Source organism: Hipposideros armiger, unplaced genomic scaffold (assembly GCF_001890085.2).
Source record: "Hipposideros armiger isolate ML-2016 unplaced genomic scaffold, ASM189008v1 scaffold_97, whole genome shotgun sequence".
Taxonomy (NCBI): Eukaryota; Metazoa; Chordata; class Mammalia; order Chiroptera; family Hipposideridae; genus Hipposideros; species Hipposideros armiger.
The window spans coordinates 2,871,089-2,898,952 of NW_017731447.1; the positions used below are offsets into that span (position 1 = coordinate 2,871,089).

At 40.4% G+C, this 27,864-nt stretch overlaps 1 protein-coding gene across 8 annotated transcripts in view; it reads right to left on the reverse strand.

Annotated features, from left to right (window-relative positions):
• The window catches only part of AHCYL2 (adenosylhomocysteinase like 2), a 158,755-nt gene that overhangs the window by 32,868 nt on the left and 98,023 nt on the right, over positions 1-27,864 (reverse strand). The window contains exons 1-5 of one of the 8 annotated variants that reach the window (XM_019646135.1): positions 21,088-21,256; positions 20,847-20,928; positions 11,920-12,031; positions 3,628-3,771; positions 3,073-3,173 (exon numbers count right to left, since the gene is read on the reverse strand). In XM_019646135.1, the coding sequence (XP_019501680.1) occupies positions 3,073-3,173; positions 3,628-3,771; positions 11,920-12,031; positions 20,847-20,903 (414 nt within the window). In that variant the 5' untranslated portion in view covers positions 20,904-20,928; positions 21,088-21,256. Of the gene's footprint in view, positions 1-3,072; positions 3,174-3,627; positions 3,772-11,919; positions 12,032-14,971; positions 14,996-15,080; positions 15,381-20,846; positions 21,257-27,864 lie in introns of those variants that run through there. The other 7 variants (XM_019646137.1, XM_019646134.1, XM_019646136.1 and 4 more) reach the window with 7 other exon arrangements.

Consider the following 27,864-nt stretch of genomic DNA (forward strand, 5'->3'; position numbering starts at 1 on the left):
TACCAACATGGGCCAGTGAAGCGACGTCCTCCACAACTAGACTGAAGAACAAAAGGACAGCAACTTGTCTGTTCCCCTTCCCCAATTCCCCAACGCTGTTACCCTCCCCGCAATTCCCCAATAAAATATTAAAAAAAAAAAAAGTTTGTTTTAAAATTTTCTGACAGTGGTTAATTCTGGGTACTGGTAGTTTTCATTTAAAAAATTATACTTGTTAATATTTCTATACTAAATAAAAATTCTAACTGAAAATATGCTCTGATTTTTTAAAAAATTGCAAATAACTCCACTAACATAGGCTAGGCCCTCATGCAGTATGTCCAAGGCCACACAGTAAGTTAATAGCCAGAACTACTTACATCTCTTAATTTCTAGTCCATGCTACCTTTCAATGTCTGATTCTACTTTTTTTCTTGTTTTATTTTTCACCTTAAAAGATTTCTGAATTCCTACAAGTAGGATTCCTGAATTTGTCAAACAAAAGAGCGATACTGAGACTTACCCATAAAGCAATATAAATTAACTAGAAAAATGATTGGGACCAAGAATATAAAAACCGTTCAAAGCACTATAGAATCAAGACTACTGCCTATGAGGGCTCAAGCAGGAATGAACCCAAATAGGAGTCAGCGGACAGAGCTTAGAACCCGACTTTAAATCATTGCCTTTTAGAAGGAGTCACTAGGGAATCTGGTTAAAGGGAATTATGGAAACACACCTAAAAATATAAATAGATCCAAGTCTATTGGAAACATGGACAGGAAACTGTTAACTAGGATAGTTACTTCTGGAGCATGAGATTATAGGAGAATTTGTCTTTCTTCATTACAGATTGTGGTAAAGTTTGAATATTGTAAAATGAACATTAAACTACTTTTGTAATCAGAAAAATAAAAGAGATTAAAAACAAAACAAAGCAAAATTCCTTTGTAATTACTTTTTTAAAAGAAAAAGTTAAAAAAAAGGGGGGTAGGGAACATTAAAATAATATTAAAATTGGTGAACTAATTTTGATCACTCTGATTTTGATTACTCCAGAAAAAAATAGAAAGGAACCTTGAAGGGTGGTGATGTTCAGTGCGCCAGGGGGTAAAAAAGAAGTTAGATATAATTTAGCAACATGAGACAGTACAGAAGCACTTACTATTTTAAGCCACCACACTGAACTCTTTTATGTCCCCAACTTGGGAAGCCTGAAAAAGGTTCCAAGAGTGTTTCTGCCTCAATTCATTAGTCTGTAGCTCCAAAAAGAGATAGCTTTTCAATTAATATTAATTTTGAGCTGCCAAAGTACTCTTCCTCAGAGAACATGTAACCCAGAAATGTCTTGTAGTTAAGATGCTAACAGCAGCTGTACGAGTCTTGAGGAATCTCTGCAGTTCTTTTTTTTGTTGTTACAGTTCTTAATAAGGAATGTGGCCATATAAATGTTGTGATTCAGGAGATTCAACTTTTGGAATTTGATTTAGCCATAAAAATGACCTGGACCTTATAAATCCTATAGAGGATTCTAGACTGCTTCCCAATACACCAATTTCCTGTAGTGGTTTCATTATGGTTGGCAACTCAATATCTACTGCATGTTTGATGATGACTCTTAAGTCAGTTGTTCTCAACAGAGGAACTCTGGACAACTGTGGGGCATTTTTGGTTGTCACAATAATTGGGTCTGTGGGGCGGGGCAGGGAGGAGAGTGCTACTGGCATTTTAGTAGGCTGGACCAGAGATCTTGACATTTGGAAAGTACGGGACAGTCTTTGATAACAAGAAACTGTGCCAAATCTGGTACAATTTTCAAAAGTTTCAACAAAAAGTTCATGTGAGTGAGAAACCTATTTATAATTATCTGAGTTTAGAACCTTATTCCATTCTACATATTAACCAAAAGTGTTTGTGTAGTTTTAATACAAAATAATAGTTTTTCCAAGAATGCAACAACTGTGTAAATCAAGAGAACACTCATACTTTTTGTTGTTGTTATTCAGAAATTTATAAAAAGTTTATTATATTTTTAGAAAATCATACAATTTGGCAATGCTGCTCTGGTGCTCTGAACCAGTAACACATTTCTATGTATCTGCATTTGTAGCACTTTCATTCACATAGTGCTATGAGGAAGTACAAATACCTGACTCCTTCTATACCTGTAGCCAAGACCTTACATATTGAAAATACACATTATTTTATTATACTTTGCTTTTATTCTTCCCTCATATTTCAGTTAAAATTTTATGTTGATTTTTAAAAAATATATGACCTAGATATGTTATATCTGAATTTCATTTCAAGATAATATAGGAGCATTGCAAAATACTTCTTTATAAAAAGGGGACATTGAATCTGATGGGGGTGAGAATAACTGGTTTAAACCCATCACGGTGATCTCTGTCCCCTTGCCAGACCTGGGCATGGGGCATGTGAACCAGTTCTGCTCAAAAACACACGACAGAGTGTCCTGGAGGACTTCTGGGAAAGGTCTCCTTGCTCTTAGGAGAGAGGAATGAATGGTGCTTCTCCCTTTTCAGTCAGTTTCTGATGGCTGGAAGAGCTGTAATCATCTTGCTATCAGCCTGAGGATGAAGTAAACAGTGAGGAGGCAGCTCCAAGACCATCACAGACAGATGACACTGGAGCCCTCAGACATCCGCCTGACCTCTGGACTTCTAGTTTTGTAATGTGATAAATTCCTTTATGCGTAAGCCAGGTGGAATCAGGTTTTCTCTTATTTGCAGTTGAAAGCAGCCTAACAGAGTTGCCTTGGAGAAATGACACAGAGAGGGAAGCAGTGTAGCACAGTGGAGAAAGCATATGCTTGGTAGTCAGCTATACTGAAGTTCAAATCTTGATTCTGTGATTTACTAGCTGTATCACCTTGGACAAGTTACTTAAACTCTCTGAGCCTCAACTTCCTCGTTTATAAATTGGAAACAGAATACCTGCTTTACATGGCCATTGTGAGGATTAATGAACTAATACTTGTTAAGCTCTTAACCTAGTGCTTGGCATGTTGCAAGCATTCAATAGCTGGTCGCTATTATTAACTATTTTTATGTGGAGGTAGGAAAAACTCACAGCAGTCTGAGCAGTGATGTGTGTGCAGCCCACAATTTTGGCTCCAGCCAAAGGTTTTTCTCCTTGAGCTCTCTTCCTCAAAGCCATCAGTGCCGGCATTTCTGAAAAGGCCCAATACATACATAGCAATATTAGAGAGGAGGGAGTGAGAGACAAAGAACAAACAGAAAAACTTATTCTCTTAAGGCAAGATCCCCTCCTGATCAGGTTCCCTGTTAGATTAGGTTTCTCAAGGGATCAAGATATTAAACCTGACTTTTTTTTTTATAAAGGGCATTCAGAGGCTACTGCTCCAGTGTTCTGAATTGCTGTGTCCCAATCCCCCTTTATCTAGTCTCTTTCGCTTTTCCTTATATAGGGGTTTCTTCTAGGTCTGCCAGAGTTCACTCCCTTCTCACAGTGTTTCTTGAGCTCAGATTTGTTGTTGCTGTTATAAGTATTCTTCAATATCACACTGAAATTTCACAAGCTACGAGGCCCTAGGATGTAAAAAGTGATTCACATGGACAAAAAGACACAGGCAGCTTGTGAGGAAAAGGCGCTTGCTTTCTTTACCTTGTTCAGCAATTTCAATTTCTCTTCGTCCAAACTCCGCCTGTTTGATGTTCTTGACACAGAAGTCACTGTTTCCCTTAGAGTTCTTTTGCTGCTTGTCCCTGGGAGATGTCTCATCATCAGAGCTATCTGTATAGGAAGCCGCTGGAATGACAGAATAAAACACCCTCAGGGGAAAAGTTGGCTTCCTCTATAACTCCAAATAAAACTGGAATGAACTCAGGTTTCTCTGGTCATCCAGCACCATACAATGTACACATCTGGGAAGCACCGAAATGGCATCGTGCAGCTGTCTGAATCATCTCCTGTGGAAGGTACTACCCAGGGGTCACAAAGAGCAAGCTGAGACAGGTTGCCAAAGACATTCCCCCTGAGAGCACTAACTTAAAATCTAGGGCTAACTTTATCTCCAGAACATACAGAGGTCCTTGAATTGCAAAAGGAAAGCGGTTACACCACAGTAGCAACAGGTTAAAGTTCTCAATGCAAGATCACGGCCATTGACCTATGGGTTTCTGGGATCCTAGCTACCCTTCTCTGTCTGCTGCTTAAATGCCTCATGTAACTTGTGTTTTAGTACAAAAACTAAATAGATAAGACCTAGAAAACAAGGAACCCATGGGAAAGTAATTCAGAACCACACAAAAAGTGTTTGTCCGACATAACAGAGCTCTCTTTTTTAAGACTGGCTCTGATGAGGCTGAACTATGCTGCAGACCCAATTAGACATTGACAATGAAGTATTCTGTGTGTTCTCCCTTCTTGCTGGTCTCAGTGGGTCCTGCATTAGGCATTTTAGATTCCCAAAGAAGCAGATAAATCCTCTTGTGGTATAATAGAATGCTCTGATCCATTTAGCATTATATACAGGGTGGAAGGTATAGGCTTTTGATTGGGGCTAACAGGGAGCAGCAGCTGCTGCTATTCCCATGTTTAGCTGAGGTCTTATTAGTCTTCATATAATTCTGTAGTTGCTAATCGTTTGCTGGATGAACGGAATCAATTTCCTTCCTGGATTTATGTCTCAGTTTCTGTTCATAGCTTCTTTCTAAGTAGTCCTCAAGGATTTTTGGGAAGGTTGGGTAACATAAAGAGCTGTCTACAAAGCATTATGTATCTCCCAATGAGATAAGAAGTACTTCCATCACTTTTAAGGAGCAAAAGCTGCAATAGCTCAGAGCTCCTAGGGTCTACAGTGCTCTGATCTACTTACAGCCAGAGAATTATGGCATTTCTGGGATTTCTTAGCAAAGGGTCTATCTCTGGGAGGGCTGTAAAGGCAAGTCTGACCTTGCCCAGTTAATCAGGCATGGCACTACAAGATGTTTGGGCAGCAGGGGCCTGACTATCTCTCTGAGCTGGAAAACTGCCCTAGAGCAAAGTCCTAACATGAGGCAACAAAGAATGAACTTGGGTCACCAGGGGAGGTGAGGGAATTAATAAATCCCCAAAGGGACTTTTGTTCTTGAAAGGAGCTAATCTGTACAAAAAGTTTGTCGTTCTCCCTCCTAGGGTGAGCGAGAGCTCAAAGTACCTTTGTCAACAGAGCCCAGGAACAGCTTCCTGGGCAGTCACCTGTTTCACTAATCAACACTCAGAAGTAGCTTATGAGTTGGAGGCTGAGGGGAACCAATGCTTCTACCACCTGAGAGAAGAATAACAACAGCCATCCATCAATCCTGATCCAAATTTATAGGGTATTTTTGAAGAAAGTGTTTATATTCAGAATACCCTGAAGTTTTAAATCCTTTTCCAGAGCCATATGATTTTTTATGCTCCCTAACGGCCATTTAAATAGAGTCGTTATGTGTTCTGGAGTCAGACTGTGGTTGAAGTCTCAGTTTCTGTTCTGGGTGTATAAAGTAGGGGTGATACCAAAACCTGTTTACTAAGATTGTCAATTCATTCATGTATTCAGTCATTCACACATTCAAATTCACACAAAAATTCAACAAATTTTTATTGTGCATCTGCTATGTACCGGGCACAGTCTAAGTGCTGGAGATATAGGACAGATATAGGTTGTCTTTATCTTCATGGAGTTTTCAGTTTAGTAGGTGAGTCAGACATGAAACAACAAATTACAAAACTAATTATTTAGAGTTTTTCTTTCCTTATGGTTGTAATATGTACTATAAAACAGACTATATAATAGGCAGACGTGACTTGTCAAAGTCAAGTTGTTGAGAAGATTAAGTAAGATAATGTAAGTAAAGTGCTTAATGCAATGCTTGGTATAATGCACTCGATAAATGATATCTGATATTATTACAGGCTTTTGCACATATTTTAACTCAATACCAGACATAACATCTTTAAGGGTTCTTACTCAGCTTTAAGGTTTTGAATGGGAAAGGAATGATATATATACAATATTATTCAGCAGCTTCCTTTTTTTCTACCTCCATCATTTACTAATGTACCCATGCAGCAGGTGTTGGCTGGTAGTGATGAAAAAGGTTGAGACTGGAGTCCTACATCTACCCAAAATAGCTTTCCTCTCCTATTCCTTTTTCAGCTTCTAAGGATGATTCAGGGTAACAAAGAAACAAACAACAAAACAAAACTCCAAAAATTTCCCCTTAGAGAAGCACTCCAATTTCAGACTTGAGTTGTTTTCTTGTAAGTCAAAGAAAAAAAATAATTTATACTGCTTCCTATTCTAAAATGAAAAAAACAGTGTTTTATTTTCTTAACAGTAGTCAACTGGTTGTAGTTAGTTCAACCAATGTTTTTCTTTGAGCCAAAATGAATTTGTTTTCAAAGAGCCCTTTATATAGACCTGTTATCAGGTGAGAACCAAAAATATCAGTGTCTAGATTGTACTAATATGTAATGCAAAATGGCTGACAGAAAAATAAAAACGAATAAAAAAAATAAATAAATGGTTGACAGACCCAGATCAAGAGAGTGTTATTTCTGCAAAAGCAGTGGAAAGATTATTCCTGAATTAGCATGACATTTATGTTTTGAATCCACACTCATTTCTGCCACTATATTTAAAGTAGCACATTCATGAAAAGAGTTGAGATAGCATTAAACATTTTTCCTAGAAAAATGTAGAGAAACCCAACACATATGTATATACACGCTTGAATAGTTTCTAACAAGTGTTTGTTTTTGCCAGTACACGTTGAAGCCCAGAGTCATAAGTGAAGGAAAAATGAAAAATCGGTAACAAAGGCAATAACCTACTGAAGTACAGGCCCAAGACCTTAGCTCTAGCTTCACCTCTACTTGGTGAAGTGAGCAATTTTTCATTTAATTGACTGTAAAATAAAGAGCATGACAGAGCCTCTCTCTCCCATGCTCTCCTCTCTCTACCACCCGAAAAATCTAATGACTAAATGAGATAATACCAAAAAAGGATTCAACTTCTAGGCAGAAAAGTCATATAAAGTACAATATAACGTTACCATGAGATACTCTCTTTTTTCATGATATCCCAGAATCAAAACATAACTTGATGAACCACTAAGCCACAATCTATCCCATAGAACATGCTCTATAGGTTCTATGGCTTAAGCCTGATTAAGTCTTACATCCTAGCAGCTGTGATATTGTGGGAATTACTAGGAGAAGAAGCAGTCAGATTCCTGGGTGAGTTAGTCCTATTAGGCTATTTTAAGTCAAGCAATTCTTCTTGGACCCAACTATTCTTTTGGTAATAGAAATAACAGTAGGGGCCTGTGTGTCAGTGTGCAGCGGTTTCATTGATGAATACCACTCTAGACATATGTGAAAAGCTATCTTAGCAACCAAAATACAAATAAACAAAACTTTGTTATTTGGAGAAATCTGAAAATACCTCAAACAATTATGAACTAAAGGACTTCAGTCTTTCTTCCTTATCCTTAACCAATTAACTCATTGCAAAGACAATTTTTTTCAAAATATATCACTGAGAATGATCTGATTTCGAAGAAAAGTCTTCTGTTTATTTGTTTTTATGAGGTTTTGTGCTTAGGGAAAGAGTTTTTAGAAGTTCGTTTTTTGTTTTTTGTTTTTTAAAGATTTTATTGGGGAGTTGGGGGAGGGGAACAGCATTGGGGAATCAGGAAAGGGGAACAGACAAGTTGCTGTCCTTTTTGTTCTTCAGTCTAGTTGTGGAGGACGTCGCTTCACTGGCCCATGTTGATATTATCATTGCACTCTTCCCAGGTGAGGTAGTCGCTTGCCGGCCATTGGATGGCTGCTCACGGCGGTTCACAGCAGCTCACGAAAGCTCACGCCCGCTGCCGGCCAACCCCACTGCAGCCTACGCCGTTGCTGGCGACACACGGCAGCTCAGCTCCAAGTCCAGCTGTTGTTTACCATCTTAGCTTTAGAGGGCGCAGCGTCACTGGCCCATGTGGGATCTGAACCAGGGCCCTGCTGCTCAGAGCTGGCATCCCAAGCCAACTCTTAACCAATGTGCCACTCGGTCGGCCCTAGAAATTCGTTTTTTAGGAAATAATTTTAGGGATTAATGCAGCCTTTTTCCGCCTGGGTTTCACTAGAATTAAGCCCCATTGCCTTGAAGCATCCATTGGATATGAATTAACTTCTCTCTTACACATTGAGAAGGGTACTAGTTATGGCCTATCCTTTGAAGAACTGTGAAAGTTTCTCAAATCCTTTTCTGTGTTCTATGATTCAGATGAGGAACTCTGGTTGAGAAAGGCTGGTAGAAGTTCCTAAATGAAAGCATGGCAAAACTTACTGCTAGGATCACTAGGAAGGGAAGGGAAATCACAGCCTAAGTAAGCCTCTAAGTACCTTCAGCGAAAACGGCACTTTGGACAGGAAGATATCTTTTTTTGTAATATCATAAACCTTCTTTTATCTGTTTATATACACAGAGTATATCAGAGACCTCAACAAGGGTGTAAAGTATAATAAGAATGTCTCTGGATATCTTTCACCAATATCTATTTATTGAGCACCTCTTATGTGTCAAACAGTTATAAGTGCTAGGAATAGAGCAGTACAAAACAGACAAATCTCTGCTCGCATGGATCTCATGTTTAGGTAAGCGGAGAAAAGACAATAAATTAGTAAAATATATGTTATATAATACTAAGTGCTATGGAGAAAAATAAAGGAGGAAAACTTGATAGGGAGTGTTGGGTGACGTGTTTGTACAATTTTAGAAGAGTAGCCAGGACAGGCCTCAACGAGAAAGTGATCTTTGGTTAAGAACTGGAATTGAGAGGCCCAGCGAGGGTATCTTAGAGCATTCCAGGCGGACAGGATAGCAAATGCAAACATCTTAAAGCAGAAGAGTGCCTGGCATGTTTCAAAATAACAGAGTAACAGTAAGAAGGTTAGTATGACTGGCATGAAATTAATAACTGGGGGAGGCAGGAGGTTTGGGAAAGTAGAGATGGGGTTAGAAATGCAATGGGAGACTAGATGGTATAGGGCCTTGTGGACCATTTTAAGAACTTCAGCCTTTACTCAGAGGGACGCTGGGAAGCCATGGGAGAGTTTTGAGCTGAGAAGTGATATGACCTGACTTATTTTAAAGGGACGAATCTTGCTATAGTGTTGTAAACAGACATGACTCAGGAGCTCGGTTTTTACGATATGGCAGGTTTGAGAGGTCTGTAAAAATGAAAAGGTTGAGCAGGCAGTTGAATATACAGATCTAGCGTGTAGGGGAGAGATTTGAGCTGGAGATAAAATTTGAGAATCAGATGTTACTACATGATATTGAAAACCATGAGACTGAAGGAGTTCACCTCGGCAGAGAGTATACACAGAGAAAGGAAAAGGTCTCAAGATGAGTCTTTGGGGGCTCTGTAACATTAATAAATTTCTATAGTTATAACGTATGTTGAAAATGAGTTCCAAGTTCTTATTGACCTGCATTTGCATATCTTCTCATATTTAGAAAGCTGTGAGTCAGATCCGTTATTCCTGGCTTTTCCTTTGATGGTATGGAGTTTTTTTTCTGTATCACTTCATATAACTTCCCACTGCTGCTGTTATGAACGTCACGGGCTAAAGAGTTTTCCAGAATCACACAACAAGTCACACATGGGTCAAAGCCTAGAAACTGGGTCCCATTAACTACCAGTCTAAGGCTCAAGGCAGTAGGCATCTCCATTCTGAGTTTGTTTAAAAGAGTTTGACAATTGTACATGTGAAAAAAAAAAGCCAAAACCAAAAACAAAACGAGGTAATGGTGTGTGTGACACTGCTGGGAAAGCAGCAAACATATTCTTAGGTTTCATTTTAAAAGCACCGAGTTTATAGAAATAACACTTCCTGTAGATGAGTTCAGACCATATCTGGAATATTATATTCATAGGCATAGTATTTTTTTTTAAAGATTTTATTGGGGAATTGGGGGAAGGGGAACAGACAAGTTGCTGCCCTTTTGTTCTTCAGTCTAGTTGTGGAGGACGTCGCTTCACTGGCCCACATTGGTATTATCACTGCGCTCTTCCCAGGTGAGGCAGTCACTAGCCGGCCATTGGACGGCCGCTCACAGCAGCCTAGCTCCAGGTGGAGCTGTTGTTCGCCATCTTAGCTGTAGAGGGCGCAGTGTCACTGGCCCTCATGTGGGATCCGAACCGGGGTCCTGCTGCTCAGAGCTGGCGTCCCAAGCCAACTCTTAACCAACGTGCCACTCGGCCGGCCTGGCATAGTATTTTTAAAGGGACACTTAATCTGGGTTCTATCCAGATGAGGGTAATAAGGACAGTAGGATGCCCCCAAATGGTGATTTTTATTTCTACATAAAATTTTAAAGTCCAGGAATTATATAAGAGTTTATCAGGAACTAAATAAGTAGATGAAGCAAGGATTACCCTATCACCCTAAAATGCTTCCAAGAGGCTAAATAGCCATTTGTCAGGGATGCATTCAAGACAATTCCAGCATCCAATGGGATGCTGAATAACTGATCTTATTTTCCACCTCCAGGATGTTTGACTCCAATGCTCCTGAACTTAACATCCTTAAATGGATATATATGGTTGATAATTTTCCCTATAAAAATGGCAATTTCACATAGTTCAACCTAAAAGTTCCAAGTTTTCCAGGGTGACACCAGTAACTGTCAATTCCCAATGAGCTTAACCAGACAATTATGTGTTCACTTAGAAACCAAGTGCATCAATCACACTCTTCTAGGTAAACAGATATTTCTGTAGGTGCCTCCTTGCATACAGGGGTTCAGTGGGAAGACAGGCATTGGTTTTCTCTGCAGGAATCTAGCTGAAAATGTGGATCTAGTGTGCATGGAAGACACTGAGCTGGAATTAAAATTTAATGTAGTTATTATTTAGTATCCATCTTTGGATAAAATACACAAACTCAGTCTAAAATGTTACACAGTTCTACAATTCACATTTTCACAGTTATTATAGTTTCCAGAGTTACATTAACTGGTTCATGAATTTTCAACACTGGTTATTTCAGCAGAATCAGATAGGTACAACATTTAGTATCTTTAGACAAAAATCCACAGGAATTTATGTCATGTGCTTTTATATCATTCAGATTTTGTGCGATTAAATAAAAAGAGAAATGTTAAAATGTAAATAACAATACACCCAATCTAAAATTACAGCTTCCTAAACAAGCTTTCTTCAATTTTATATAACAAATACTTTCCTATTTGTGTGAAGAACAAATAAAATTTCAGGTCACAATGAAAAACTTCTAATGAATATGAATTACTATTTATAATATGAAGAGACAACTTAGCTTCCTACCACATTCCAATGCACGAACAAAATAAAATAGCTCCATATTAGATCAGACACTGTTGCACAAATGGCCAGTGCCTTCAAGGAGGGTTCTACATGGTAATAGCTCATCTGGCATTAAGTGATAACTCAGCTCCAGGGCCCATATGTTTGAATTAACCCCATTACAAAGGAAGAAAGGAGCAACAAGCAATATAATGTCACAGTTTAGAAGAGAAGGCAAAGGAGTCACTTGAACTAGCTACAATGTTTTCATTGGGGCAGTTAAAGTTTCCCTGTTAATTTGCAAGTACCAGATGGAAGGATGGAGAGCCCCTTTCATTTTCAAAGAATGGAAAAAACATGTTTTTACGCATGCTGTTCAATGAAGGTCATCAGTGAGCTACATACTCCTACCCTCTGAATAAATCAGAGCTCAGTACCCCCAAGAGGAATCCAAAGATTCCATCTAGAATTTTGGTCTGAATTTCAACTAAGAGGCAAAGTGTTTATTCCAAAACGCAGGCTTGATCACGCTTAATTAACCTTGGGTAGACAGGTGGGTCTGTTGATCATCTCTGCACAGGTGGGTCCATAGCAGTTCAGTACTCACCTGAGCTGTAGCTGTCAGTAGATGACTGAGAAATGGAGCGAGACAGAGAGCGACGTCCAATTTTGGTGGGACGTTTGTTGAATTCTTGCTTCTGGTCAGCAAACTGGATCTGCTGAGAAAAGGAACTCCAGTTATATAAAAGAAAAGAACCTCCATTTTGAGACAGCGATTCAAGGCTTGCATTATAGGATCTTACCTTCCCTTGCAGTTAATTTGATTGTACCAACTCATATTTGGAATGTTAAGACTCTGGAATGAAGAATGATTTTTCATTCTTTACCTACTGTGTTTCTATCAAATTTAAGTCTTTGATCCACTCTCTGACTGCATGCTTTTTACAATAAAATTATGGCCAAAAAAGGGGGATGTTCTGGTTAAATGCTTAGAAAATTGAGTCATATTCAGAAATCCTTTCTATAGTTTCACCAAAAATGAAAGCTGGTATCTTTGAGACTATGTATTCAATTTTCATATATCTAGATGACAAAAGGCAAGAAAGGTGCAGAAAGGTAAAGTGACATGCCTTCAAGGTTTAAGAGTCCCAGGAAATGGTATGATATAATGAAAAAAACAACACAGGTTTTCCATTCAGACAGAACTTTTCTGGAATTCAAACCCTGGCTATACCACTCATTAGCTATGTGATATAGGTTAAGGTGCTTGTGTGTGTGTGTGTGTGCGCGCGCGTGCGCCTCATTTTCTCATAAATACAGCAAAGATAAAAATACCTCACAAGTTTTAGAGAGGGTTAAATTAAAAAAATGTACAGGCATACCTCGTTTTATTGCACTACACCGATGTTGCTGGTTTTTTGGTTTTTTTTTTTTTTTTACAAATTGAAGGCAAGACCCTCCTCCAGCAAAAAGATTATGATTGGCTTTATTGCAGTGGTCTGGAAACCAACCCGAAATATCTCTAAGGTATGCCTGTATGTAAGCTGTGAAACACAGCGGGAGATTCAATAAATCCACTCTCCCACTCCCCCCTCTACAGCTCACTGTTCTTAAAACTCTTGCAGAGAGTCACTATAGCTTTTGAAAATGTATTAATTAGCTTTTCAGTACTAATAAATAGTCAATGTTAATTTTTATTATTTTTAATGTTTGGTATCATAAAATACCTAAAAGCTACAAGACTGATCATTTATTAACTATAACCGATGTAGGAGTGGATGAGTGGGCTGAATATGTATAAACCTCAATACTCAAGGTTGTATTTTGGACAATATCTGATAATAACTTTCTGGCATTCTTCTCTGTTTCTCCTACTGTTGAAAGTTCCAGCTGATACTTTATAACACTTTACAAATGATACTTTATAACACTTTACAAATCAAAGCTCCTATCATTTATTCAACAAATAACTTTTTTTTCTTTTTTCCTAATTGAATGTTTGCATAATTACTTAGATCATTCTGGATCCAAGGTGGCAGGGAGGCAGGAAGGATCAAAGATCTGACAACTGGGTCTACCTTTCATGATAAAAAGGTGGTTCCCTGGTGGGCAGAACACACATACAGCATATCAGAATGAAAGCAGCAACTGATGACTCCATTTCCTGCAATGAGGGTAACTACTGAGTCATTTAAGTATTGAGACAAAGCGACAAGGCCAAATTGAATTAGCTTAGCATGCCTTTTAGGGGAATTCATAGCATCTTCATAGCTAGAACAACAAATAAAGCCTGTGTAGTACTTTAGGGTTTGTAAATTGTTTTCAGCAGTAGAAAAATTCATTGGATTTAGCTCTTTATAAAATGAAAAATGGCAAAACTGATTATTTTGCTAAAGTAGGAATTTATTCCAAAAAGATAAAGTGCTCTTTCTATGCACTCCCACGGGATATACGTGAACTTCCATGTACATCTCCTATCACAAGCCTTATCACGCTGAATATAACTATCTACCTGTATCCTGTATAAACTATAGGCTCTCTAACAGCAAGAGCTGTGTCACTTATTACCTTTATGTCCTCCGGCACGCATGCCTGACACGTCAGGTAATCACGTGCTGAAATGAATCTGAAGTAGCCTATTCTATCTTCACTGTCTGTGCATGGTTGAATATTAAGTACACATCGTAAGCATAAGCCAAGTCTAAAGTTAAAAGAATTTGTAAGGGCAAAAAAAGTTAGGAAGGGGAAGAAGGTGGGTGAGAAGATGGGGAGAGGAATAGCCGTCAAGCTAAAAACTCTAGCTTCCATTTCACTAACCTTGTTCAAGAGAATGACATGTCTTTATTCTTTTTTAGAGGTCCATCTAGGAAAAGGAGTGGTAATTGACTTTCCAAAGGCCACAATGAATCAGTAACTTTTGCAGTGCCTCCTTTTTAAAAAGAGTAACAGATAAACCCTTCCTGAGCTATGTAACACCCCCCTACACACACACACACACACACACACACACACACACACACACACACACACACACACACAGGGGCCAGGCACTCTACTTCTCTAGATTTATAGGGGCAGCGGGGGGTGGGTACACACCCATTTACCCCACTAACACGAAACCACGTAACTAGGTACCTGCATCATGGGCTCAAACCAGTTTCCCTGAGCTGAGCTCCCTTCTCTGTAGACTTCTCCACTCAGGTCAAGTTTAGGCTATCTTTTGGCACTAAAGAAGACTAGGCTCTGTAGGCTCTCTCTGCTCAGAGACATAGCGTTCTAAATCTTGTTTACTTGTTAGACACGGAACTCAAGTTTCTTTAAGACAGAAGAGTATTCGAAAGAGACTAACCACTTATATAGAAAGTTATACCATGTTCCCAAGAAATAAATGTGTATTTTACTGACAACCAGAACACACGTTTTAAATAGGCCATCCCTGGTGCCCACCTGTCCTCAATAGTTAAAAGCCATCACATTCTTCACTCAACAGTTCATCTTGTAACACAGTAGTCTACCCATCCCAGTTGGGGTGCTCTGGTAGATTCACCCCTAACTTTCCTAAATTGCCTGAAATCATTTCATTTCAGAGAGAACTGCCTAATTCCAACAGGAATCAAGGGAAGGGAAGGAAATAGAATGTTAGGAGAAGGGCAGCTCACCTTATGCCAGAAGGAGGAATGAAAGCAGGAAAAGAGGGAAACAACAGCTGGCCTGGTACAGTCATGGCTATAGCAACAGCAAGACTGGTAAATAAGAGCTTAGCCTCACCTGGGCTTTAATCCCAGAGTTGCCATTGACAATGTATTTCTTCTTGTTGCTCAGCATAGTGACATTACCAGCCCTACTGCCACCACTCCGGTGCAGGGACCCTTGTGGTTAGGCCTTTAAACTTTCCGCATCAGCAATTCTGTTGGCTCTGGTTCCAGCTGGCTTTTTTTTTTTTTTTTGGTTGGGGGGTGGGGTGTTATCCTTCCCTGGAATCCCCGAAGCAGCTCCAACAACCCCTCCAGCAGTAGAGCCCAATTTAATAAGGCATTTCTGTTAGTGGCTCATCAGCCATTCCTAATTCTGGTGGCTGTTTTGCTTTTATTTTTTTCCTAAACACCTAATTACCTGGATCCTCTGACCTCTAAACATTAACAAGTCCCCTGACAAGGCCCAACTTGCATGTGCATAACAATAGCTTATTTATATAACCAGCACACTTTTTTTGCCTGCTATAATTACCTGGCTAATTAGGTTCCTTTCTAACCTTACCTCCTCCTTTTCCATGTCAGATGATTTTAGTTAACCTAGTCTCATTAGAAAAAAATTAACTACAGAGCCACTAAAACAATGAGGGGATTTATTAAGGTGGTAAGAAAAAAAAATGGTGCCAAGTGCTCAGGCAGCCCCTACGCTATACTGTGTCCTGGGGTTAGTCAGACGGGAAACCGTTGCTGTACTCTGTTGTGCATCTTTTATACAGGTTTTGACATTGGTTTCTAGCCATCTCAAGATTGTTGCTGATTAGGTGCTGAGTAACTATGTCTGCTTTCTCAAAAAAGTTTTTCAAAAACTGTGTTTCATGGAAGGCATGACTACAAAGGAGAGTTTCCTATTTCCTCAGAGACCCAAAAATCACAATGACCTTGTTCCATATCAAATAGAGTCAAATGAAAGGGCAAAAGATCACATTTATTTGTTGATTTCTGAAAGGCACCTGGTGAATAGGAAAGCTATACTCAACTGTATGTTACAGAGACAAGGTAGGAATGTGATTTGAATACTTCCTTAAAAAAGGGGACTGCATGTTGATTGAGCAGAAGAAAGAACACAAAATAGTAGATTCTTTTTTTTTTTTAAGTATAATCTTTATTTTGAGAGACAAGGTCTCTGGAAGAAGAGAATAAGGGGAGAACCAATATTTATTAAGTGCCTACTATACATAGCCCTGTGTGTATGTTACTTCTATTAATCAACATAAGAATCTTAAAAAGTAGGCATGATTATCCCTATTTGACAAACGAGGAAAGTGCAGCTCTGAAAGAACAAATGATTTGCCTGAGGTCCGACAGTGAGTGTGGCAACTAGAATGGGAATCTGTGTTTCTGTCAGAGTGGCATCTCTTTCCACTATACCACACCTTGTGCTACTAATCAGAAGACCCCGGGTCCCAATCCTGGGTGCATCTGCTTCGCTGTATTCTTCTTAATTTACCTTTAAATCTATCTAAAATTAATCCTTACAATGACTTTCTTATTAGACTGGGTCTCAGAAATGACATCATTCCAGATGATCTTGGGGGCTCTGATCAAACCACAATTCTGAAATTCTGAAATGGCTAATCATATAAGAATTTGAAATTTAACAGCCCTTTAATTGGCAACTTTGCCCAATGCCACTACCAAAAATCGAAACAGAAATTAGTTGAGCTGAAATACTGATGTTCACCATCACCCATGACAATGCTCATCTCTTACTCATAATTTCAAAAAAATGAGATAGACCGATGTTTTTCTGCTTGCTTGGTGCATCTCTAAGCTCCTGCTCTTGCTAACCCAGGATGTTCACCCTAGTATACCCTCAGGTGGCTCCTCCTTTTCCTCACTCAGGTGAAAAGGAACTCCTTGGTCCAATGGCTTAAGTCACTAGACCTGCGCCAGAGGGAGCTGCAGATCTATACCAAATACAAGCAAAAAACATTTTAGGATACTATTACTGACAGGAAAAGCCTTACCACTTACCAAGTTTATCTAACAAAGTAGTTTTCAAACTTTGGGTGCTTCAAAATCACCTGGAAGGCTTATTAAAATGCAGTGCTAGGCCCCACCCCAAGAGTTTCCGACTTACTAAAACTGGGTGGTGTCCAAGATTTTGGATTTCTAACAAGTTCGCAGGTTATGCTGATGCCGCTGGTCTGGGGACCACACTTGGAGAACCACTGCTCTAACACTCTCCAAGCATGAAGAGAACAGCCCTAATTCTCTTGACTCTCTCCTTAGCCAACCATTGGATCCTATCCATGGCTACACCAGGGAGGCATTATTCATAGGCAGAAAAGAAAAGGTTATTTGAAAGGTCAGAGAATACAAGGAAGTGACCTTTTTTTATACCCAACACAGGGTATAAAGAGACCTGGGTCTAATTCTGATTTCTACAACTTAAGGCTGATAAGGATAGATGGTCAATGCATTAAGAAATATAGGACTCCTGGGGAGGACAGAAGATCTATTTACCCTAAGAGGATCAGGCCCAGAGAAAGCAGTTAATTCCTTTTCAAGTACACAAAGGATGATGATCAGAGGTTCTCTCTCTATATATATCTCCATTTCTTAACATTTCCAGCACTTAACATCTGTAATCCTCATTTGTAAAATGGAAACAATAACACCTACTTTGCCTATCTCAAATGTATGCTGAGAGATAAAGTAATGCATGTGACAGGGTTTCAGAGACTATATATAACACACGAATATACAATACTGACATTTCTATTTTTTTTAGGTCAAGTGTTCTTCATCTAGAGTCCATGGAGGTCTAGCCTCCCCCAAAACAGAATGCAAAATTTTGTGTATGCGTATATTTTTCGGGGGAGAGGGCCTATAGTTTTCATCCGTTTTTCAAATAGGTAGCTTGCTTTAAATGTCAATCCTGACCTAGAGTTACAGCTAAGCTATCTCTACCACCATTTGCCAGATACCTTAAAGGTGTCTGTCTCGCTTCTAAGTAGATACGGTTCAAGCATTCTTAGAGATCTCTCTCCCTTCCAAGTGAAATGAGCTGCTTGAACAAATTCTTCACTTATAAAAGGCATTACTTCTGGCCAAAAGAAAATTGGGTAACCAGCCTGCTGAGAACTCAAGAAAGGCAATCAGATTTCCTACGGAAAAGTACCAAGTACTACAGACAGCCTGGGTGGGAGGAGGAAATATTAAAATGTAGAAACTTAGAAGGTTAGCGCTGATCTCCATGCAACATGAGAGGGGGTATTTGACTTACGGACAGGGACTAAAGATTTCTCAGGGGAAGGAAAAACATATTAAAAACCACCTTGAAAAGGATGTGTTTCCCAACCTTTTAGCAATAAAAAGGCCTGAACAAGGCTAAGCAAATCCTTCACGTGAAAATAGCTGAGGAGCAGAGGCTCAAGTAGAAGTTTGCCAGTGACTGACGGAATGTTAACTGAAGGTCTGCCTTGTCAATTCTCGAGATCGGGATTCTTCAAACTTCGTCCTGGCTTATTTCCTCACTGGGAATCAGAGACGTGAGTATGTCAGCTGCTGTCTGGTCTGAGGCCTATTCTCAGAAAGGTATGCAAGGCCCTTTTGGCTGCTGATTGTCAACAAAAAGCAAGGTGTTCTAAAGCACCTTTTCTGCCAAATGTTCCTCCTGAAAGATGGCTTGAGGGCCTTTTCATATTTCTTTTGCAAGCAAGTATAGTCTCAGTGGGCGTTTCATTACATTAATATGTAAACAAATATGAGTCAGACATTTGTTAAAGCTTTGTTAATTGAAATTTCCGTCCAACATGGGAGCTGGCTCCAGGGTTTCCTCTTGGGGATGAAAAGACAGTCTAACATTTCACAGGTAAGGTCTGGAAGTCTATAGGCAATACACTAGAGGGTGCTCAGTGGTTCACTTTGCTGGCTAAGTGGATATCAGTGGTAGCCTAACGCAATACTTCTAAACCAGATCAGAAATGAATGACTTATGTGGTATCTGAAAGAAAGCCTCAAGAGGTTAAATCTTTGGCAAGGAAAAGATAGCAAATGAAAAAACTGAATTATTGAAGGTAAGTCCCTCCCTGATCTTTCTCATTGTTTAAAAAAATCTACTGATCAAAGGTATTTTCCTGGTTTTTAAGAGAGAAGGGCCAAGAAATTGCTAAATAAGAGAGATGCCATATCGAAAACAAAGCACTCCTGTATTTTATTAAAGAATGTTTTCCAGAAGCTGGGAAGTCCTAAGTCATATCCCTTAAGCAATAGTCTAACTCCTTTAGGGCAGTTTTCTTGTTCCAGTAAGTAAAAAGAAGGTACGTAGGTAAAAATTCACTAGCAGCTCCTCTTGAGAGGATATGCTCAGCAGGTAAGCCAGCGAGGACCATTACGAGAACAGGAGCTACTATAAAACTTTTATTGTTTCTGAGTTGACACACCAATGTTCCGTGGAATTCTTCTGTAATACTCCTTTAGAGAATTACCAAAGTTTAGTACCTTAATGTTGCCCCTCCCTCCTCTAAGAAAACGAGAATTCTTGCTCACCCTTCTTGTTATTAGTGAGTAGCGGGAGATTCAGAAACAAAAACCCAACTAGAATTCTCATATGAATCCTCTCCATTAATTCCAAACTACTACTCTATTTGAAATAAGCCTGTGGACGGGTGGGATTTCTTTCCATCAGATGTTTTAAAACTGAACACAGGGTTCTGAAACAACATTAAGAACAACCTCAACAACTTCAATAAAAATAATAAATAGTGGTAACAACGAGAGTTGAAATGTGGGCTCCTCAGCTGGGCTTTTGTTAGGCCTACTATATGTTCAGTCTCATTAATGATGGTTATTTCTTTAAGTCCATAATTCCATGAACCTGAAAAAAGTTGGAATATGTTATACCTAGTCTAACCAGTTTTTCACAAGGAAATATCTGCATAAAACACAAGCTGCTAGAGACTGTAAGAAATCAGACTAAACCTGGAAGAAACCAGACAGTTAGGAACATCAGAACGGTGGCTGTTTTTAAATGAAAAGTAGAAATTAGATCTAAAATACTAGATTTATGTGCTAATTCTTATCAACAAATAAGTCCTTATTATTAGATTAAAAATATTTATTAGGCAAATATAGTATTTTGAAGACTGGTACCAAAGGAGCTATATAGTTCCTGCCTTTATATACATATAAGGAGTCTTTGGAGAAAAGTTTTGACTTGAGAGGGGAAAAAAGGGTAGGTCGGGGAGAAATGTCTCAAATCTTATCAGCAGCTTGAGAGAGCACCATTTCTACAAGTTCTGTTTTTTACCCCCTCATTACAGGCATACCACAGAGATATTGCAGGTTGGGTTCCAGACCACCGCAATAAAGCAAGTATCGCAATAAAGGGCATCCTAATCTTTTTTGCTCGTGGAAAGTCTTGCCTTTGTTTGTAAAAATGCAACATCTGTGAAGCATAATAGAGTGAGGTATGCCTGTATTCTTTTTACTTTATCTCCATGAGAAACAAACTAAGCATCAGCCTGAAAACCAGATGCAAAGCAATCATAGGATAACACAGCCCATGCATGCACCAGCAGCAGTAGGCTCCCGCCCAGCGTAACCAGGCAGGAAGCTGGCCGTAGCCAGGCCGCTCTCAGACCTTCCCCCACTTCTCTCGTAACTAAGGAACAGAGGCGACCCAGGTCATAGGAACTAATCAGAAGTTAGACTAATACATTTTTTCCCACCCACAGGTCTTGGAAGGAACTTCTCACAGGTGATCACTGTCACCTGTCAAAAGTATTGGCCTCATTATCAAGAAACAATGAAAAGCAAAAGCAACCAAACAACTCACCATCCACTCAGGCATGTGAAAAGCTGAGGTGCCCTCATTACCGTCCCACTTCTCCATAGTGCAGGCTTGGGGGATATATGTCCTGAAGCAGAAGGGAAAGCTGGTTTGGAAATGCCAGGGTTTTCTGAGTGCCCAAAAGCAGAACCAAACCTAGTGGATCAGGAGTTCACAATGTCGAGCAGAAGCGGCACCCCCTTTCCCAGGGACTTCCTATTCAAGTCAAGATCACTCATCCACTGACCAACAAGTCCCTTCCTGGCCAGCTTCAAAGCTTCTGCTTCTGATTCAGAGTTGACGCACGCACGGCTCTGCACCCAGACACTGGACTTCCTACAGGGCGCTCGCTGTTGTGCTGCCCACTCTACCCCTGCCTCCCGAGTGGGGACTTTCTGCAGCAACAGTCAGGCTTCTTCCTCTCTTTCCCTGTGTGTAAGGCACTTGTGAAGTTTCTCCCGCCCCTAAGGACACGTCACTGGAGGTGCTGATACCAAAATCAATAAGGATCGAGGTCAAGAAGGCACTCCCATTGCTCAAGAGTTGCTTGGTTAGAATCAGTACAAGTAAATAGGCGTTTCCTTGAATCGAGAGCTCCTTACGGCTTTCAAGTTTAAACAGCTACACAGAAGCTCCCCATCTGCTCACACCAGGGGTCTGGCTCCAAACTCAGGCATATCTCCAGTTCAATGTTTATTGTATGAGAGATTCGGATAGAGCCTGGGAAGATCTCTTGCAGAATCAGACTTATTAGAAGCTCTGAAGAAAGTCCTGGGACCACAACGCCCCCTGCTGGCTTCCTGTGCTATTTACATGAAGGTGTAAGGCCCCCAGAGGCATCTACAACAGAGGTGCCAACTGTAAACTAGCTGCTTCCCTGGGGCAAGTCAGGAGCTACCACAGTGTAGGTTTAGAGGGAGCCAGGGTTTGCAATCAAGATTAGTGCTGCCTCACAGTCCCTATCCAATGTCGGTTTTTACTCTCAGGTCTGGTTTCTGGAAGAAACAGGATGCCAATACAGTAGCCCTATACACTGTCGCCTTAAGGGACCTCAGAAGCAGCTCCCTCCTCTTCGCACATTTCAGAAGTTTGGAAATAAGACAAAACTAGAAAAAAATGCGACCTCACCTATTTTGCCTTCTTAGTTCATTCCAATAACAGTACCATAGATTTCAGGCACAAAGGAAGCCCAATAAGATATGCCTGCTTTGGTTCCCTTCAAGGACCAAGGACTCTTTACAGTGTCAACTCCCCTTGCAAAGGATAATTTCTCTGGAGCTGACAGTCATAATACCATAATTAGGATTACAGGTTCATTGCCTTTTAGAGCCTTCACTGGTTAAGAGAATGGTCCTTTGGATGTGGAATGGAGGAGAGGAAGGTAACAGCTAGAGCAGCGGTTCTCAACCTGTGGGTCGCGACCCCTTTGGGGGTTGAACGACCCTTTCACAGGGGTCGCCTAAGACCATCGGAAAACAAAAAGATATTTACATTGCGATTCATAAAAGTAGCAAAATGACAGTTATAGAGTAGCAACGAAAAGAATTTTATGGTTGGGGGTCACCACAACATGAGGAACTGTATTAAGGGGTCACGGCATTAGGAAGGTTGAGAACCGCTGATCTAGAGGAAGATGTACGTAAGATACCAAAGAGGGCGGAATTCAGATGACTAACCCAGAGGTGTAGACTAGAAAGAAAGGCAAGTGAAAACAGAAGGGGACTGTTGGACCAGGTGAATGCGGAGATCACAGGGCAGGTGGACATCAGATGCAATAAGAAGAGGGAACAGCAGACATGGAAGTACAGGAGCTGTGGTCACAGAGGAGCTATGGAGTGATGCAAGCTGAATGATAAGATACAGGAAGTTGGTGAAATGCAGGAACGATGAGGCCCTCTGAGGTCAGGGCATCAATTTTTTTTTTTAAAGGAGGGCAGCGTCACTGGCCCTCACACATGGGATCTGAACCGGGGCCCTCTGGCATCCCAAGCCAGCTCCTAACCATCGCACCACTAGGCCGGCCCCAGGGCATCAATTTTGATAAAGCCTTAGCTCTCAGCAACCTCCAGTCTTCCTTTGAATCCAAACTTAAGAAAATGAGAGTTACATCTGCTGCCTAAATTTCCAATGGTATCTCTCATCTGTGTTTTAAATGAAACATATCTAAAATCAAAATGACTGCTCCATCTTTCCTTCCCCCCACCCTCCAAACAAGTTTCTTCTCCTCACTTTTCTACCGGTTCCCTCAATCAGATACAAAACCTCAGTTATCTGTGATTTCCCCCTTTTCCCTAGTCCCCAGAACAATCAATTGCCAATTATTTTGGAGCCTTCCACCAAGCCTCTCATCCATCCCTCCATGTCCATTTTCACTGCCTCCTACACACCCTCTACAAATCCTTCCCAGGAGGCTCTTCCACTACATATCCCCAGGTAAGGTGTATTACCTGCTATTTCCTGAATGGCAGCAAAGAGCACTGGTTTTGGAATAAAACAGACCTGAGTTAGAATCCTGGCCCTGCCACGGAACCTCTCTATCCCTCCAGATTTCTACTCTGTACAGTGGAAACAATAATATCCATCTCACAGGACTGAGGCAAGAATTTAAAAAGTATACATGTACCAAATACTTAATAAACAGGAGCTCTTACTACGTCATTATTATGCTGTGTCCTTTCCCACCTCAATGTCTTTGCTCAGGCCATTTTCTCCGGTTGAAATGGCATTCATTCTGCCTTCACGTCCATCGCCTTCACTTATTCAAATTCTTCAAGGTTCAGCTCAAATGATAGCTCTGCCATGGAATCTAACCTAAAAAAGGAATCTTCCTTTCCTCTAATGGTCACATTAGAGGTCACATTTCCTCTTGTTCTTTGGTCACATCACTATTTTCACCCTCCCTCATACTATAGCCACTGTGCGCATGTGTCACCCCTGGTTAGACTCGGGCTCTTCAGCAGCTTGGCCAGCTTCTATCTGCCTACAGCACCTGGCATACAGTAAGGGCTTAAGAAATTGTCAAATTTTGCATGTCATACGTACATATACCTTCTAGCACTCTAGGGGTAACTTGCATAATCAATGTGTTTAATATATTTATGTCCATTTTATAGGATTTGGAACATTGTTTTATACATACAGGTCATATATAGTTATATTGGGTTGTCGAAAACGTCATGACACATGTTTGCGACGATGGCACTAGTTCATTTTTGGAAGTACTACAGTCATTCGCATATATGTTATTGCTATGTCTTCTGACAGCTGACAGTTCTAGCTTCATTCTGGAAAAAAAAATTGAGCGATTTGGTTGAGTTTTGGAGATTTTACAACAAGTTGAAGATGGAAGACCAAACTGTGCATTTTTGCCATATTTACTGTTTTACTTTCCATAAAGGGAAAAATGCACGTCAAGCTTGTGAAAAGTTGCATAAAGTTGACAATGACAATGCTCTACAAGAACGTCAGTGCCAATGATGGTTCACAAAATTCCGTGCTGATGATTTTGATCTCAACGACGCTCCTCAGTCAGGGAGGCCCACCAAGGTTGATGACGACAAAATAAAGGCATTGATCAAGTCAAACCCATGTTACATGACACGAGAGATTGCAGAAACATTGAACATCCATCATTCAAGTGTTCAGTCAAGTAACCACCTGAAGAAGCTGGGATACATAAGCAAGCTCAATATTTGGGTTCCACACGAACTCAAGGAAGTTCATTTGACGGTGCGTATAAACATCTGCAATGTGCTCATTAAACGTGAGGAAAATTATCCTTTTTTGAAGCGACTGATAAAACTGGTGATGAAAAGTAGATTGTTTACAACAATGTGGTGAGCAAAGGGTCTTGGTCCCCACGTGATGATTTGTCTCAAACGACATCGAAAGCAGACATTCATCAGAGGAAGGTTATGCTCTCAGTGTGGTGGGATTTTAAAGGTGTCCTGTTTTTCGAGCTCCTACCAAGGAACTAAACAATCAGTTCGAATGTGTACCATCGGCAATTGGACAGTTTGAATGAATCCATCATCCAGAAACATCCAGAGCTTGTTAATTGTAAAGGAGCTGTGTTCCATCGCGACAACGCGAGACCACACACAAGTTTGATCACCCGTCAAAAATTATTGGAGCTTGGATGGGATGTGTTGCCACACCCACCATACTCGCCTGCCCTTGCTCTGTCAGACTTCCACTTGTTTCGCTCTCTTCAAAACTCCTTGCGTGGTATTAACATTCAATTCAGATGAGGCTGTAAATCCGCACCTTGTTCAGTTTTTCGCAAATAAAGACAGGTCCTTCTATGAACAAGGAATTATGAAGCTCATTGAAAGATGGCAAAAGGTTAACGAACAAAACGAGCAATATATCATTGATTGATCTTTGTTCTTTATATAAATAAATGACCTTTGAAAAACATAGACAAAATACGTCATGACCTCCGACAACCCAATATTATTGCCCACAGCTATAACTTATTTGTAGTGAGTCCTTACAAGGGTTTTAATCCTTAATTATAATGTTATCTCTGTAGGAATATAGGCTTGGTCTGCATCAATTGTAAATCCATTATGATCTGAATCATAATGAAGCTTTTAGGAATCAATCAAGGCCAAAAGACTGTTTTACTGCTAGAGTGGAGCCCAACCCTTAAAGTATTTCAGTAATCAGCAAATTACTAGATTATTGGTGCTCCCATTGTTGTTTTCTACATAATCATTTCTAAATAAATGGAAGATGACTGCCCTCATGGTAGTGTTAAAACAGAAGAAAAATGACTTTAAAGAAACTAGGGTTGAGAATAAAAGAATAAGCGTAAGTCAAATATATCACTTTGTCAAACTAAACTAAATACCATTTTAGTTGTAACACTTTTGTTTCTTAGTGTAGGTTTTAACTAAAATAGACTTCATTTGAAAACTGCAGCCTCCCTATACCTTCGTGTAACAAAAATAATGGCAGCTCTTTGCTGCCATGCTGTGCAGTCTTCACCTTTCTGAAACAAAAATAAAAACAGTAGCTATTGTAGAACTAAAGGTCTATTAACTGAGTAGGACTGTGTAAGGCATAAGATATAGGTAAAAGTACTAGTTATAAACTTGTTTCCAATCTAATTTCATTTTACCATAATGTGCCTTAGAAGATACACCGATAGCCAGGGCAGGAGTGAGACCACTGCGCATGATTATCTATAATAATCACCCTTAACATTTAGGGGAGGAGCTTGCAACGTCAAAAACAGTTACATAAGGACCGGCGGAGTGGCGCGATGGTTAAGAGCTGGGTTGGGACGCCAGAGGGCCCCGGTTCGGATCCCACATATGAGGGCCAGTGACACTGCCCTCTACAGCTAAGATGCTGAACAACAGCTCAACCTGGAGCTGGGCTGCCTTGAGTTGCTGGTGATGGCGTAGGCTGCAGCCCCTGTGGCAGTGGGTTGCCATGGGCTACTGTATGTCGCCAGCAGCCAGCGTGAATGGCCAGCAACCGCAGTGAGCGGCCGTCCAGAAGCCGGCGACTGATCTGCCTCGCCTGGGAAGAGCGCAATGATGGTGGCAACTTGGGCCAGTGAAGCAATGTCCTCCACAACTAGACTGAAGAACAAAACGACAGCAACTTGTCTGTTCCCCTTCCCCCAATTCCCAGCACTGTTCCCATCCCCCCAATTCCCCAATAAAAATCTTTAAAAAAAACAAACAAAAAAACTGTTACACAAACTGCACCCATTCCAGCAGTCTTCCACTTTACAAAAATTGACCAATGTGTACACAGCTCAAAAGAACCATATTTTCACTCCAAGAACAACAATTGGAAGCTCTGTGTGCCAGCTGTGTTCCTACCAGTGCTGACCTGATAGTAGAATCATCATTCATGAAGGCAAGCCAGACTTGCCAGACAGAGTATACGCCCTTGGAGCCGGAGCGGAAAGGAGGAGCAGTTAATATTTCCAGGGGTCAAAGTCAAGAACCAGGCAATGGTAAGAAAATAACTATAATGGCAGAACAGTTTTAAACAAGAAGTGATAAATCTTCAACCTACAGAGTCATAAGGCACAGGGCAAAGAACAGACGAAAGTGACCCCATCCTCTATTCTTGGCTTGTTGCTAATGGTTTTATTAGATGTTGGCAAGTCATCTTATTACTCTCTTCTTCAGTTTCTTTATTATAAAACGAGGGGAAGTGGGTTAGAGTGGACTGGGGAAGGCTAGAACTGGTTCCTTCCAGTTCTGACATTCAGTATGTCTAATCCATCTGGTTTCTCTGAGGCCATAAGAAAAAGCAATATCTACTCCTTAGTCACCGAAATTACAGCTTACTGTAGAGGCTAAGGCTCCTAACCACCCGAGTTCAAAGTTCCAGGGGGTCAATTATGAGGCTAGCTGGAATTGCGGGGCCTCAAATCTCCCTTGCCTCTTCAAATTTGAAAAGCCAATGCTACCAGAGCAACTGGAAATGTTAGGCATCCTACCTGTCAGTTCCTCAGTGATTTTTAAGACTCACATTCCACAGGTATTTTAGACCCCACACGGAGGCACCATCATTACGGGTAAAGACTACTGGCTTTAGAGTTGGATAGTCTTGGGTTTAAAGGCTTGGGTTTTAAGTACTCCATCACTTACTAGTTGTGTATCTTTAAAGTGGGCTATATAACTTTTTGAGCCTTTGCATCCTTATCTGTAAAACAAGATAATAATACCTTCCTCACACTGATGTTATAAAGAATAATACTTTTACATATATAGAAGGCACTTAGCATAGTGCCAAGAAGTTATTTCGTCCAAAACCAGACATAGTAGAGTTAGTACCAGACTATCTATTCATTGGTGGAATCCTGACTCACCACTTACTGTGTAACCTTAAGCAAATTACTTATCCTCCCTCCCTGTGCCTCAGTTTTCTCATCTGTAAAATGGAGATATTAAGAATATCTACCCTGGGCCGGCCGAGTGGCGCGATGGTTAAGAACTCGCTTGGGATGCCAGAGGGCCCCGGTTCGGATCCCACATATGAGGGCCAGTGACAC